This window comes from Penicillium vulpinum, assembly GCF_028829585.1.
Source record: "Penicillium vulpinum strain IBT 29486 chromosome Unknown utg000002l_segment0_segment0, whole genome shotgun sequence".
Classification (NCBI taxonomy): domain Eukaryota; kingdom Fungi; phylum Ascomycota; class Eurotiomycetes; order Eurotiales; family Aspergillaceae; genus Penicillium; species Penicillium vulpinum.
Window position 1 is genome coordinate 4,314,012 of NW_026643242.1, and position 14,354 is coordinate 4,328,365.

At 47.5% G+C, this 14,354-nt stretch overlaps 8 protein-coding genes across 8 annotated transcripts; 5 read left to right on the forward strand and 3 right to left on the reverse strand.

Moving 5' to 3' along the window:
• Positions 1–511: 511 nt before the first annotated feature.
• Positions 512–2,590, reverse strand: N7479_004651 (SET domain-containing protein; the record flags this gene model as incomplete). Its single annotated transcript, XM_057252348.1, has 2 exons — positions 512–2,416; positions 2,477–2,590. 2 exons carry the CDS (start codon positions 2,588–2,590, stop codon positions 512–514), a joined length of 2,019 nt encoding a protein of 672 aa, XP_057111673.1.
• Positions 2,591–3,918: 1,328 nt separating this feature from the next.
• On the forward strand, positions 3,919–4,527 carry N7479_004652 (mitochondrial 54S ribosomal protein uL14m; the record flags this gene model as incomplete). Its single annotated transcript, XM_057252349.1, has 4 exons — positions 3,919–3,938; positions 3,995–4,079; positions 4,167–4,391; positions 4,457–4,527. The coding sequence occupies exons 1-4, from the start codon at positions 3,924–3,926 to the stop codon at positions 4,525–4,527; spliced, it is 396 nt and encodes a 131-aa protein (XP_057111674.1). The 5' UTR covers positions 3,919–3,923.
• Positions 4,528–4,769: 242 nt separating this feature from the next.
• N7479_004653 (DNA-directed RNA polymerase II core subunit RPB9) lies at positions 4,770–5,662 on the reverse strand (the record flags this gene model as incomplete). Its single annotated transcript, XM_057252350.1, has 5 exons — positions 4,770–4,814; positions 4,891–4,951; positions 5,024–5,350; positions 5,437–5,630; positions 5,651–5,662. The coding sequence occupies 5 exons, from the start codon at positions 5,660–5,662 to the stop codon at positions 4,770–4,772; spliced, it is 639 nt and encodes a 212-aa protein (XP_057111675.1).
• Positions 5,663–6,314: 652 nt separating this feature from the next.
• Positions 6,315–7,021, forward strand: pin1 (peptidylprolyl isomerase ESS1; the record flags this gene model as incomplete). The annotated part of the gene is made up of 4 exons (XM_057252351.1): positions 6,315–6,317; positions 6,371–6,774; positions 6,837–6,953; positions 7,012–7,021. The coding sequence occupies 4 exons, from the start codon at positions 6,315–6,317 to the stop codon at positions 7,019–7,021; spliced, it is 534 nt and encodes a 177-aa protein (XP_057111676.1).
• Positions 7,022–7,708: 687 nt separating this feature from the next.
• On the forward strand, positions 7,709–8,422 carry N7479_004655 (uncharacterized protein; the record flags this gene model as incomplete). The annotated part of the gene is made up of 1 exon (XM_057252352.1): positions 7,709–8,422. The coding sequence occupies one exon, from the start codon at positions 7,709–7,711 to the stop codon at positions 8,420–8,422; it is 714 nt and encodes a 237-aa protein (XP_057111677.1).
• Positions 8,423–9,295: 873 nt separating this feature from the next.
• Positions 9,296–9,886, forward strand: N7479_004656 (uncharacterized protein; the record flags this gene model as incomplete). Its single annotated transcript, XM_057252353.1, has 1 exon — positions 9,296–9,886. One exon carries the CDS (start codon positions 9,296–9,298, stop codon positions 9,884–9,886), a length of 591 nt encoding a protein of 196 aa, XP_057111678.1.
• A 501-nt stretch (positions 9,887–10,387) lies between these two features.
• N7479_004657 (uncharacterized protein) lies at positions 10,388–13,204 on the reverse strand (the record flags this gene model as incomplete). Its single annotated transcript, XM_057252354.1, has 4 exons — positions 10,388–10,445; positions 10,500–10,663; positions 10,720–12,831; positions 12,902–13,204. 4 exons carry the CDS (start codon positions 13,202–13,204, stop codon positions 10,388–10,390), a joined length of 2,637 nt encoding a protein of 878 aa, XP_057111679.1.
• Positions 13,205–13,449: 245 nt separating this feature from the next.
• Positions 13,450–14,231, forward strand: N7479_004658 (nuclear cap-binding protein subunit CBC2; the record flags this gene model as incomplete). The annotated part of the gene is made up of 4 exons (XM_057252355.1): positions 13,450–13,515; positions 13,599–13,702; positions 13,756–13,800; positions 13,853–14,231. 4 exons carry the CDS (start codon positions 13,450–13,452, stop codon positions 14,229–14,231), a joined length of 594 nt encoding a protein of 197 aa, XP_057111680.1.
• Between the last annotated feature and the right edge of the window lie 123 nt (positions 14,232–14,354).

The following is a 14,354-nucleotide window of genomic DNA, read 5'->3' on the forward strand; positions in this document are numbered from 1 at the left end:
GACGAAACCCCGAGCTTCTCTGTGTGGCTCTCAAGCAATTTGGTCGTTGTCAAGCAGACACACTCGGGCTTGGCTACGAGAGCAGCTCATTGGTGCAGTTATTTTTTATACCCGGGGTAAAATGCGGGGGATTTCTGCAGTCGATGTCAATTCGGATTCGATCAACCCGATAGATCAATGATCATATAGTGAGAACAAACGATAGGTAGCTGGCAAATCCCGAGGATACCTAGTTATATTTATATTCAACATCCATGTCCATAATTAATGTATCAAAAAGTAGTTGTCGAGGGAGTTCCCGTGCGAACAAAACCCAAGTAAACACTGTTCCCTCCAGATTCCAGCCCTGAAAATGCATCCTTGCAAGAAATCCAAACTCCAAATCCAATTTCCATGCAGTGTAATGCCAGTTAAAAACAAGGGTTATCACGGATGCCCATTCTTCTAAACCAAAACTCCGTCCTGGCCCGTCTTGTCTCATAGATCAAACAGGGCTCCAGGACTGTACTGTTTACATAGTCATACGAAGTTCTCTAGTGCGACGCCGACTTGCCCGAGCATCACGGCGAGATTCATTTGCATCACTGGTCTCCGTTTCTGGTGTGTTTGTATCAGACAGCTCGGGGGTTGGGGTGATTCCAAAACTAACGCCGCGGTCTCGACGAGAGATGCGTGATTGTGCGTCGGGGGACAAAAACCGATGGATCGTGCGGTGATCCATCACTCGGGCTTCACCATCTGGGCTTTTGTCCGTTGATGGCCACTGGTATCCGTAAAGCTTAGAATGGCGTTCACAGCGCGGACATTCACGTCGCGTGAGGTATGAGTTTGACTGGAGGAACCATGAATCGCAGGTCTGGCACTCCACCCAGCGGTCATACTTCTGGGCAAGCAATCGTGACGTCTTGGTATAATCTCCAGGGACTCGGGCAACTTGTGACTCGGTCTCGACGGAGTCTACGATGAATCGCCGCTTAGTGCGAGGCTTTCGCTTTTTGGGCTTATCCACAAAAGCACCGTTGGCGCCATCTAATTTAGTGGAATTTGATAAGTCTGACAATCCTTCTTCGGGGTCAATGTCAATGGGGTGAGTGGTGACGGGCTGACCTTCAGGAGAGGCATCTGGATGATCCTCGCCGTTGAGTTCTTTCGACTCAGACGGTTCCAATTTAGTTTCTTCTGTCCTGATATTGGTTCCCACGTCATCCTCAGTTGTGGGGGCAGTTGACGTCGATGACCGGTGGGATTCATCGGCGGTGGAGTTTGGAGATCCGCAGTCCGTGGAGATAGTAGAATTAGTGCCATTTGTCCCATTTAGATAACCTTGGGCAGCTATTATTGGTTGCCCCGCCCCTGTAGCAGCTGGAAGGGGGGTTGGTGAATCATTTTGCGATGCCACTGCGGTTAGCTGTGTGATCTTTTTCTTCAACTCGGACACTGGAGGAACACATTCCGCCAGAAGAGCAGTTGGAATCAGTACAGTATCCCGGGTAGGGGTGTTGTCTGACCCGCAGGTTGAAGCTGATTCCCCAGCAAGTTCAGAAACCGAGATCTCTTCTCGCAACTTGGAAATTTGTCGTTGGAATTTGGTACGTTTACGTGGAGTGGAACAAGCCAAAGTAGAAGCGCTGTCGGATTCATCCACCTCCGAGCTGCGTCGACGCTTCCTGCTTACATTGCTCTCTTCAGCCGGTGTAGCTTCAGACACAGGGCTGGATTCTCTGCTGTTTTCCTCCGAGTCAACATGCGGAGACCAGCCATTTCGCACAGCTCTTTCGCAAGTAAGACACAGACACTCGCAGTTGTCAATTCCAAAGTAATCCTCTCCGTAGGAAACCGTGATCTCTTCTCCCTCGTGGATGTCACGCATGGCTAGGACAGACATGCCCTCGTTGCCCCTAGTTGTCAAGCTACCATTGGCATCACAGTCATGATTGGCAAAACGAGCGGGACCTAGAAAAAATGATGGCGCTTTTCGGCGACTCGACATAACGATGCTGAAGTCTTTGCGGGTTAAGCCGAGATCCAACTCTTCTTCATGGGTCATAGACACAAGCGTTCCACTCAGGTGTTTGATCTCCTCGCCCTTTTTAATAAACTTGCGAGCACAGATCGCAGCCTCATGTTGCGTGATGATGTATCGATTGGTCGTGGTGACCTCAAACGGGCAGTCTGGAAGATACATCTGAATGTACTTGCGGAGGTGTCGGCGGAACCACTCCTTCTCTCGAGGGCTACGGAGATTTGTCATGTATTTCTTTAATCCTGATATCTCCAGCAGCTTGCGTTCGGCCGTTGGGATATCCTTGTTGACAATAACATCGTGGAGAAGAATGCGTCCAACATCGTCGTCGTGGATTCCGCGGGCAGGGCTGTACTTGGTGCGGTTCTTGCGGGTGGTGGTCCAAAAATAGGCCTATCAATCGCGATTATCAGTGGACAGATATATGTATTGAATTGCAAGTAAAGGACATACGTGATCCACCAGCGCATCAGTTGCGACATCGTCATAACTGGCCAATTTAGCTAGAGTCAGGCGCTCGCGACGTTCGGCGGCGGGCGAGCTCTTTCGCGCTCTCTTTGGAGGCATGATGGGCGTAATAAAGAGCTGAAGATCACTAGAGATCAAAGCCGGAGAGAAGAGGTGGTCTCATGAAATACAGAGCAGGTGTGAGGGTAGTTTGTGGGAACAGTGGAGGGCGGAGGTCCGAGGAATGGGGTCGAAAAATGATTCGAAGAGCAAGACAAGAATTAAAATGAGTGACTGGCGGTCAACACAAGGAACATTATGATATGATTGTCACCATTGAGGCTGTTCCAGGGAGAAAGGCCTCCTTCGCAGATGTTTTTAGGGGCGGAACGGACACTCGGAGCTGAGACGTTGCCGTATCTCTCTACCTTTACTCCGTACTCTTTCCGCCTTTCCCCTTGACCTGTTGTTTTTCTCTGCTAGTAATTCTTGAATATGAAGTAATTGATTATGATGGTATTTCACTTTCTACTCCGTACAGGGTTTGTTTTGACTTGATTTTACGCGCCCAGCTTGCATACTATGCACCGTGCGTCAAGCGTCCAATACTTCCCCCCATGCCGTATCACCGCGAACCTGTTGGAGTGGAACCGGTGGAATTGCACCCAATCAAGAGGATTTTTGAGGTCAAGTGATCGTTCTTTTTCTGTCTTGGGTGTAAAATATATTATCTACTATTCCTCTATAGGTCTATTTGGTGGAATATTCACAGCTAATGAACTGCTGGGGAATCTGATGGATTTAAGTATAAACATGGGACGCTCTCTGTCGTGGGCTTCTTTAGAAGTAGCCTATAGTTTTTCGAACGAGCTTGCTTTTATGTGTATACCGGGGGTATAGAGAGGCTAGAAAAGCCAGTTTGGTTAACTAGATGGGAATAAAGTATGGGCTATATAGACAAATCAAGGGTGCTTTGAAATATGTACATATGTACATCCATGGATATATATGTATCTAGCTGATACCGTATGGAGCGAGTCAGCAGGATAGGGTGTTGTTCATATAACCAGGATAGATACGTCCGCTGATAGGCCTCTCCAACTGAGAATAATACTCCCACAAAATATACTAAGGTATGTCATGAAAAAGCGGCGCTTCTAAGGTTCTCGTGTTTCCTGAGGACGTACCTTGGCTGATATAGAGTTGGAGAATACAAAGATAGTTTTTCACAGGTACGAAACGAAATAACGTAATATAGGACATATAATAATAATTGAGCAACAGCATAATTTCATTTCCAAAGCATCCAACTTGAAATCTCATTACTTAGATATCGTATAGAAGGCATACAATATAGTTATAACCCCGGATAAACCTATTATCCGGGAAACCTCCCTCCGGCCGCGAGAACAAATTGCGGACAAGCACAATCTCCAGATCAAGTACTGACACAATGATTCAATTAAAGGTACGCAAGTAGTGTCCTGTCACTGGCTCAAAAAATACTGACCTTCGCTCCGCCAGACACTATTAAGTTGCATTGACAACTCCGGCGCCTCGATCGTCGAGTGCGTGAACGTACTGAAGAAGAAGCGGCCCGCGACAATCGGTCAGTCTCCACGGAACTCGAATGCAGCATACGGCACAGCAAAAAAGGAATAGGGAATTCGTACTAACACTGTGATTGGTTTTCTAGGTGACCGGATAGTCGTCGTCGTCCAGAAGCAGCGATCTGCAGGCTCCGAAGCCACGACCGCGGCCGCGCTCGCCAGCAAGGTCCGCCGTGGTGATATTCGTCATGCTGTTGTTGTTCGCGTGAAGAAGGAGCTGCAGCGGCCCGATGGGTCCCTTGTCCGTTTTGGCGATAATGCTTGTGTATTGGTCAACAAGTCCGGAGATCCGATTGGGACGAGATTGAACGGTGAGTGCTCCTCGGGGAGTCTTGAGATGACCAGTATCTAGTTTTAAATACTGATATCTCTACAGGTGTGGTGGGACAAGAGCTGCGGAAAAAGCAGTGGTCAAAGATCTTGTCATTGGCGCCGATCCATGTTTAATATTTCAAGTTTCTACGTTTGTTGGAAAGCGCTCTTTGTTTCTTTGATTATGTTTCAATCAATATGTATTCCTAGATAGGCATCAGAATTACCCCCATTCCGAAATCTCCACGCTTTTCCCCGTCCCTGCCCCGAAAAGATTCGCCAAACTCCGATGATATCGCGAAAGAAAAAAAAAAACACAAAAAACAAAATGTGCAAGGGTATCTGAGATTTGAGACCGTATGGGAGGGACAGAAATATCACATGTAGACTTGACCGCAGGCACAACAGACGTAGTAGAGTTTCTAAGTAAATAGGAGCGTGAATTAGCGCGTAATTTATATTAGAGGTCCAGGGACGAAGCAAAGGGTCGGTTCTCACCATTCCGGTTTCGGCAGATCGTTGTTGTGACTGGAAAAAGACGGCCTCGGTTTCTCCGCAGCTAGGACAAAGCTTGTTGGCCCGTGGGAGCTGCAAATAACAGGGGTTAGCCTATGGATGCTCACGAAGTTACTGAGCGGAGGCACAGGCCTGGGGCTCATCTTCAGAGATCTCCAGGCTGTCACCCACAGGTGGCGCATCCTCGAGGAGATACTCGTTGGGGTTGGGGCCGCAAATAGAACAAGTGATAATATCACCGCAAAGAGTACAAAAACCAGGAAGACAAACCGTGGGATCAGAGGTCACATCCTGGGTAACACCAGCAGTGTCACCGACTTGGCTATGAAGGTGGTTTTGATAGACGCAGTGGGAGGAGGCAGGCTCGCCGACATGGCAGGTACGGCACGTGAACATCAACTGGTTGTTGACTCGGTCCTCCTTCGGGTAGAGCAGGTTGGAGCTGTTAAAAGGTTAGCGAGATGTCTTCAAACAGTATATTTCTAATTTCCTTGGGTTGAATGACTTGAACAATAACATACCATTCACGGCAGAATTTGAAGTGAATTTGATCCGATGGCTTGTTGTCGCCACCACCGGCCGTGGAAGAAGGGCTGGCAGACATGCTGCAAAGATGCGTTGCGAAATTCTAGGTAGGCAGTTGTAGCGCGAGCAAGACGGATATGAAGATTCCAGAATATCGCGGGAATGGAGATAGTGGCTTGAATATTGAAAAAAGTAAACTCATATCATGGATACATACCTTCTTATTCATCGTGATGGTTGGGAGAGCGGAAGATCGAGATCACGTGGAGGATCACGTGGCTTTTTATAGTGGGCAGGTGGTGAGCCCTGTAAATTACGCTCACCCAATCTCGTTGAAGGCCTTAAATTTGTATTGAGTATTACTCAACAGCCAAGAACAACACATTTAAAAGGACTTGACTTAATTAACTTAATTAGGACGCTACTGTTGGTCTATTGAGGCCCGGGGAATAATAGAACAATACGGAGTACATGTATTCTATACGCATTGATTTATCAATGTGTTTTGGAATATTCTTTATTCGGTTCAAATGTTCATGTATGCATAAATTCATGCAAATATACTGATCTTATGTACCTGCATTAGGACCTGCAGTATATGTCGCCTTCATAATTGCGAGTATTTCTATGTGACATTATTGATACATTTGGACATGTAGGTACTCCGTACATATAGTTTTTATCCGAAGGTGATCATGGACGGCGGGAGCTTAAGCTCATGTTTGTATAGTTTGCAACTGGTTCACCTTCCCCCGCAGTTTCGCAACGGTTGTTAGGACTAGATCGTTGTATCGTTTACTTTGCGAAATCCGTTGGATATTGATCTGTACATTATTATTTACTCAAAAATTCTCAAAATCTTTTAGATCCGATCTTGCAAAATGGTAAGAATCATCCCTTCTCAAAAATTTGCACAGGCTGACTTCTTTGGACATAGGCCGACACAGGTCTTCCTACCGGGTGGGAAGTTCGCCACTCCAACTCTAAGAATCTCCCATACTATTTCAACCCTTCTACAAAAGAATCTCGCTGGGAACCACCTGCGGAAACTGATACCGAAAAGCTCAAGGTCTATATGGCGCAAAACCACACCCCGGCTGGTTCTCGCCCCGACGCCTCTGGCGAGGGTGAGGGCAAGATCCGTTGCAGCCACTTGCTCGTCAAGCACCGTGATAGCCGCCGTCCCAGCAGCTGGAAGGAGGCCAACATCACTCGCACAAAGGAGGAGGCTATCGAGATTCTCAAGGGTCACGAACAGCGCATTCAATCTGGAGAGACCACGCTTGGTGATCTGGCAGTCTCTGAGTCAGACTGTAGCAGCGCTCGGAAGAAGGGTGATTTGTGAGTTCTTTTTTTTTTCTCCCAGTAAACTGCATGTCATACGTCTTGCTAACTCATGGAAGGGGCTTCTTTGGCCGCGGCGAGATGCAGAAGGAGTTTGAAGATGCCGCTTTTGGCCTACAGCCTGGCGAAGTCAGCGGCATCATTGAAACAGCATCCGGGGTTCACCTCATTGAACGGTATGTTCAACTCCGAAAGTGAAGTAATGCAAGGCTAATCTCAGGCTTTGGTATCCAGTGTCCAATAATCGCATGTTTCAGGCTATGTGTTGGGTCAATTCCGCTGCGAAAATTTCGATCGCATCAGTGCTTTGCAAACCCTAGTCTCACTTGGAATAATGTTCAAAAGAAATAAGCCACAATGAATGAAATGCTATCTTTGTTCTCTTCTGACTTAGAGTGTCTTGTCTCGGGCAGGAACAATCGAGTAGTGGTACCCGCGACAACCCTTCACCCAGAAAGATGCCAACGTACTCTTTGAAGATGAAGAGTCTCAAATTGTCCAAATTTTGTGAAAGAAGGTTTGAATTGCAACAGACCTTGAAGATTTGTTTGGATTTAACAAATGGAACCTCGAGAGATGTGCCTCCAGGGCTGATATCGACCTTACCTAACCCCCAACTCTAATAGACTCTGCCTTAGGCTAATAACATCAAATTTAGGCTTAGTAGCTTAATGGAGTTTTTGGGAAGTTTGGAGGATAGGAAAGGTAAATCGAGAACCAAAATTCAGCCGCGGGATTACATGCGTCGAGGTCTAAATAAGCATGTCAAAGGGCATTGAGCGAATACAAAACATTGCTCTTACAGACGAGACATCGCCCAGCTTCTCTAATTTCCTCCTATCATATTTCCTCTCACTCTTTCTTTTCCACCCACAACTTCTCTTTACCAACTTCTTTCCCCCACACGCTCTTCCTATAGCCCCCAACAACAATGAGCAGCATCACGCTTAAACTCCGTCAGAAGCGATCCATGCTCCGACTTCTTAATGAAGGCCGGTCGATTCTCGAGTACAAATTCGAACCAAACGCTTTCATAATCCCCCAGTGGATCTTGGCTCCCCCCGAGGTGCGCAATGCCATGACCACCCTCCAATACAAAGCTATGGTCGCAATCTATGGCATGAAGAGCCTCATGGTGACCCGCGACTCCCGTTACTTCGAGCTATGCCCCAAGAAACCATGCTCCATTGCCTACCAGCTCCATCAATCCTCCATGCGCCGTCTTCTCGAGTGGAAGGAGGACTGGGACTTCGATAACCCGACCCTTGCAGCCGCCGCCAAAATCCCCCGTGACTCTCTCCAGTTCTGCGTTGACCCAATAGCCTACGGAAGGTTTACCTATGAATACACCGATAAGATCGACGTTTTTATGTCTGGTGCTTTCCAGAGCTGGCGCCAGCTCCGCGATGAGGTCGGACACCTTGCCTATCGTCTCATGAGCCACAGGCCATATGATTACAAGGAGTGGCGAGGTTGGTGGGAGGGAAAGTTTGCTCATGAGATGTGGAAATGGGAAGTTTGCCTTGAGGGCCTGATCCTGCCTACCTGGGAGGAGATCATTGATGATGTTTATCTGATGATCAGCGATCGAGTCGAGAATGCACAAGACCTGGCCAACTCATTCTACATCAGCAGCCCGATGTAGGTTTCGACGACTTGACTTGGCCTTAGGCAGCTGGCATTTGATTTTATGCAATGATTCAATGGATATGACAACAATTACAGCAACGATGTGACTTTGGATTTGGGTCTGGTTTTGGCGCTGGTACAAACATGGCGGCTTGATGGGAGTGAGGGCACGTAGGAATAACTAGGAGTTTTGATTCTGATTTCTTTTTTTATTTTATTTCTTTCCTTCCGAAATTCTGAAATGAACCAAGCTACAAAATAAGTTCACCGTGGAATATATAACCTATGATGGATTATGGCAGTTCAGGGCGAATGCAGCGCGTATAAATATGTAGTAGTTATTTGACCCAAATGAACCACGGTGAACTTGGTTTCACAACACTTGTTTTTTAACATACTATTACTTCAGATCATTATGAGATGCTACTTAGACCATGAGAAGCCTATCATCTGATATTTAATTAACCAATGAAAGAAAAGTAAAACATTGATTTGCCCTTCAACGGTCACGTGTATATTTGAACCCTACATATCGATAGTAGCCCTGGAGGAGAACAAAAAGAGCTACTTAGGTACCTTATCATTGTTTGTCTTCTGTAAAAAAAGAAATTAAGCAAAGAAATCAGGCAAACAAAGAGAACCAAACAAAGAAACCCTAGGAGGGGAAATACAGAGAGAGCAACCAAGCCTGAAGGAACATGTGGTCTTTGTGCAATTTGGAACTGTCTTTAGAGTTGTTTTCTCAACAAAAGCTCTCTTCTATGAATATAGCCTGAATGAAACTCTCAAGTGAAACTATAAGATATAGAGTCTCTCATCCGTACTCTCCACTAAACCTTAGCCACCAAGGTACCGGCGCAACAGAATCTGAGACTCCCCATCCTCCAAAATGTGCATCTACTGGACATGCAAATATACACTGTGCGGCTGTATATGGGATATAGACCCATCAAAATGCCGAGATAAGCGCCTCTGCTGGGGTCCAAGAATGATAACGCTTGAATCCCACACAGCGACTTGCGGAGACTGTTGGGCGAGAGGGGATAAGCGGGTTTTCGAACAACAAACATGCGACGAAGCTGATACAGACGGAGAAGCATCTGAGATGGTGATGTCAGGCTGTGAAAGCAGCACAGATGAGAGTGTGGATAGTTCCGACGATGAAGAGGGCTATTTTTCAGCTGAAGAGTTCTTGTCGCCATCTTCATACTCACGACCTGCGACCCCACAGCTATACTATGAGCAACATTCGGGATTGTGCCCCGTATCTGAAGATAACGATTTCGATTTGACTAGGACCTGTGACCCGGTGGATCTTGCGTCGATGGGGAAGGACTATCGAGCAAGGCGCTACAAGACGAGCTCGTTCCAGTACTTGTCGGATGGTACGGAATCTTTTGTTTCTTGTGAAGAGTACCTCAATGAAGGAACTCCTGCCGAGGAAAATTTCAGTTCTGGGAGTGAAGAAAATGATATTTAGTCTGGTAGGTCGAAAATCCGGTTAAAAGCATGGAGGACCGATAATTGCTGTCATATATAGCTCAATGCAGGAACAATCCCCAACAGGAGAGCAGGAGATATATGAAGGGTGGACTAAAAGATATTGTCAAATGTGTTAGTATGTTGTAGGCTGCATCGTTTTCCTGAATGGTCTTGTATTTTAGTGTAAGATGTTCATTTATTATCTCGGGAATTACAGGACCAGCATTGGATTATTGTGCATATAGGAACAGTATGAAGAGGTGTGGACCCATGAACAGAGCAGCCGTTTGAGGCTATCTAAATCAACTAGGAGGAATATACCAAGATTGACATATTGTAACAACGATTAATGGCTTTATAACTTTTGGATGAATCGCTTAGGATAGCCATGTTCAAAATTGAAACAGTGGCTTATCTTACAAGCCTTGTGGATTGATGCGTAATAATAACATACAGGTGAAAAACTAGATCCCTCTAACAACACGCAGAGCTAGACAGTTCACAGGCTCGTGTTCAGTCGTTCTAAACGGGAAGTAATCGCATCAATGACAGCGGACCTGGAAGAGGTTAGTGATTGATTAATTACCAAGTAATTGAAAGAAGTAGCTTACTCTCGTTCGACCATTCTCATCGCGTCTGCAACCTTGGCCCGTTGCAGTCTTTGGGGAACCTTAGGCTGGCCCCCAGGAGAGGACGGAGTTCCAAGTTCTGGAGAAGGCATTTTGCCCATGACAGACTTGGTTTGGGCCATAAGGTCCAGAGCAAGGCGTTTGACCTAGATAGTATGTGAGTATTTCTATTTGAGACGAATACCAGAAAGACAAAGCTTACAGTGTCCAGCCGTGAGATCAATGGCTGATCCTCCTCTTGGCCTGCACCCTGTTGCAGGGATGCAGACAACGCATTCACCTCGGTTATCCAAGCCTTCTCCCTTTCACTCAGAGGGCGACCTCCAGAATTCAAGACCTTTGTGCGTAGTGCCTCGTATCGTCGGTTCAGTTCACTTTGCCTATCCTGGGCGGCTTGCAATCTCTTATCCAGCGCGTCTCCGTTGCGGACTCCCTCCTTGCGATTTCCATCTTCTCCAATCTCACTTGTCACACCCTTGACACGTTCTGCAACATCTGCAAGCTGTTTCAATTGGTCCTGCATCTCGCCCTGCAGCCGTTCACAACGGCGGAATAGATCCGAAGCAGCTCGCTCAAGAGCATTTGTATGAGCAGATAGCACGCGATGCGCAGTAGCCACAAGGTCCAATGTCGCAGGAGATAGGCGCACTTGTTCCTTGAGCGTATGGCGTTGCCGGTGTGGGACGTGTTTTTCGACAAAGGAATCCAGCGGAGAGTTGGCGTAGAAAATGGCGGGAACTTGATACGGGGCCCGGCTTGGGGGCAAAACAGGCAAGCCTGACGCTGGCGCCCTGGGCTCATACAGCGATTTGTTCAATTCCACGGACAGAGAATCTTCTGGTGTATCCATTACAGCTGCATAAGGGTTAGATGGATGATAAGTGAGGAGCAAGTAGCCAAGGTCGAAGTCATAGAAGACGAGAGACGAGGCTAGGTGTTCATTCTGCGTGATGATATCGGCATCCGAAACCTGCAAAATTTTCTCTCGATTGCTCACATTCCCGTCACAGAGAACCTGGAGACGGAAAGCGGAACCTGCGGTGTCTTCAGTTTGCAATTCAGCCTCCAGTCTCTGTACCCAATCGGATAGAGAGAGGAACACCACGTTCGTCGCGGTTGTGACAAAGAACGAGTATGGAGAATGGACATCCTTAGTGAAAGTAGGCCATGTATTTGTTTCATCTCCATTCTTGATTGTATCCAGTGATTCGACCAAGACCAAATCAGTCGGCTCCGAAAGAGGAGTTCGGAACGCGTTCTTTCTAGATTTGGGTAGCCATTGTCCTTCAACACCATCGAGCTCCAGACAGATGTGGACTCGGCCATTCCCGCTAGTAAGAGAAATAACTGTTGCCGAAAGCTTGTCCTGATCTCCGGTTTCCACGGCTAGTTCTTCTTCTTCGCCCATCATGAGATCCTCGACGTTTAGTCTGGCAGCAATGACAAGAAGATCACAGAGATCTAAATCATCGATTTCATCGCCATTGTCGAAGCAGAAAGGCCCCTGTAATCTTGGAATGGCGCTAGGATTGGCCGGACGGGTGAACACATCTGCGCCTTGGATTGTTTCTGATCCAGAAGACCCATCTAGAGGCTCTTGTTCATCAAGCTCGGACAGCCAGTCATACTGTTGCCGGCAGGCAATCAACTCCTCCTCCGATTCCTCGGACTCTTGTTCTAGAGCACCGAGTTTCGGAATAATCGCAGCAGAAAGAGAAGGAATGGTCGTAGCAGGGGCTTGCCATTTGGATGGCAGGAGAGGACAGAGCGCATAGAGATCACCGGGTCTCATCGCTACCCACAGGGTCATAGGCGCCCATGCATCCTCTTTCTCGTTCCCATTGCCAGCGAAACAGGCTGAGGCAACCTCCATGTCAATGGCATCAGCAGAGAATCCCTTGCTTTTCCCAAATCCAGAAGGTGAGAAGTCTTGGTCAGATGAGGTCCCATCAACGAGCTTCTTTAGGTCGATTGCCAGGGTCGGCTGGTCAAAGGACCAGTGGTTATTCCGGTCCAACTCCCACACACGCACCGCAGCATCAGCTGTGATGGTAACAATACACCCCCCTAGATTGGTTTGCAACCCTAGTGGATGCCATAGCGCGGAGACCACCGGCGCCTCGGGAATAACATGGGTCGTCGGTCCTAGCTGATATGTTTTCAGCCGGATATTGTCCGAGTCGGAGGACGAAAGGTGTGAAGAATCGGGGAGAACGGAGATATGAACGGTGTGTTCAGTGACGATGGCGAGGAAGGCACCGTTCGGGGAGGGGATGATCTGTTTGATCAGTCCGTACACAGGCACGGCTAAAACCTGCGGAACTGTTAGTCGCAATGCACTTTAACCCGAATCTGGTTCTCTTAAGCGTATTAGGTGTTCATACCCTGTAGGGAGGGAGCTGGGCGTTGTCAGTTTGCTCTTCAGCTTGACCAGCAGATCCCTTCTTTTGCTTAATCTCTTGTTGCCATTGGTCTTTGAGTCGGGCAAGGTTTGACCACCGTATCTCATTGTCAATAACAGCGAAAACTTCATTTCCCCTCTTAGCGATCGTTCGCGTAGCTCCATTGCTCATATCCTTGTATCCGGTTTGGTTCTCCGCTGGAGTTTTGGCTGAACTGGACAAGAACTTTGCGCCAGGCGAGGGCCGGCATAGCCAGGAAGGCGCATAACTGTTGACCTTCGGCATTAAGGATGACTGGTAAATTGAATTGTATAGTCGGAGTTTATGAAGAGCTTCAGACCATCCTGGAGCGGTCGGAAATAGCAGACAAGTGGTGCGGGTGAAAAGCGAAGTAGACCAAAGCAAAGTTGTTGATGCGGAGTGGAATTCTTGGGTGCCAAGAATCTCTCGCAGAGCTCCGAGCTGCTTTGCTTCCCCAACTACCTTCCGTCAAGCACACTTCAAAGTTCAACTTTTAGTCTCAATTCACCATGAGCTTACTGGCTGTAAATACAGTCGACCGACTGGATCGACCCAGTGCATACTATGTTAGCAAGGTGAGTACTCGTCCTGGATTGCCCTTTGTCAAGGTGTCAAAACCGGTCCGAATGGGCTATAGAGGCTGAACAACTGTACACAGAACAAGCGACGCAGATTTAATGATCGCGAGGATGAGGAGCAACAGCAACAGGAAAAGCCTGATGAGAAATTGAAAAACGCGACAACTCTCTATGTGGGAAATCTGTATGAAAGCATGCAATAATCTAGACGCAATTGCCGTTACTGACCAACCCAAGTTCATTTTATACCACTGAAGAACAAATCCACGAACTCTTCGCCAAGTAAGAATGCGCCTTCGGTTCCCTTCGAATTATGATTAACCTCGAATTTCAGGTGCGGTGAGATCAAGCGGCTTGTAATGGGCCTCGACCGATTCAACAAAACACCCTGCGGCTTTTGCTTCGTCGAGTATTATACCCACCAAGATGCGCTGGACTGCTTGAAGTACATCGGAGGAACAAAGCTGGATGAGCGGATCATTCGGACAGACCTTGACCCTGGATTTGAGGAAGGACGACAATTTGGGTATGTGGTCTTCACCAATGGCGGCTACAAGCTAGTAATGGCTGACTTTCTCTGCAGACGAGGCAAATCGGGTGGTCAAGTGCGTGACGAATACCGTGAAGAATACGATCCGGGCCGTGGTGGATATGGCCGCGCCTACGATGAGCAGCGCCAGCGTGAGGAGGATGAATACGGTGCCGGAAGGTAGGTAGGTCAGGACATAATGGAAAAGTACTGGCTTGGCAAAACAATGGCGTTACTTCATGGGACGGTGATTCCAATTAGCAGAAACAGGAAATGTCTATTCACCAAATACCCTATTTACAATTTT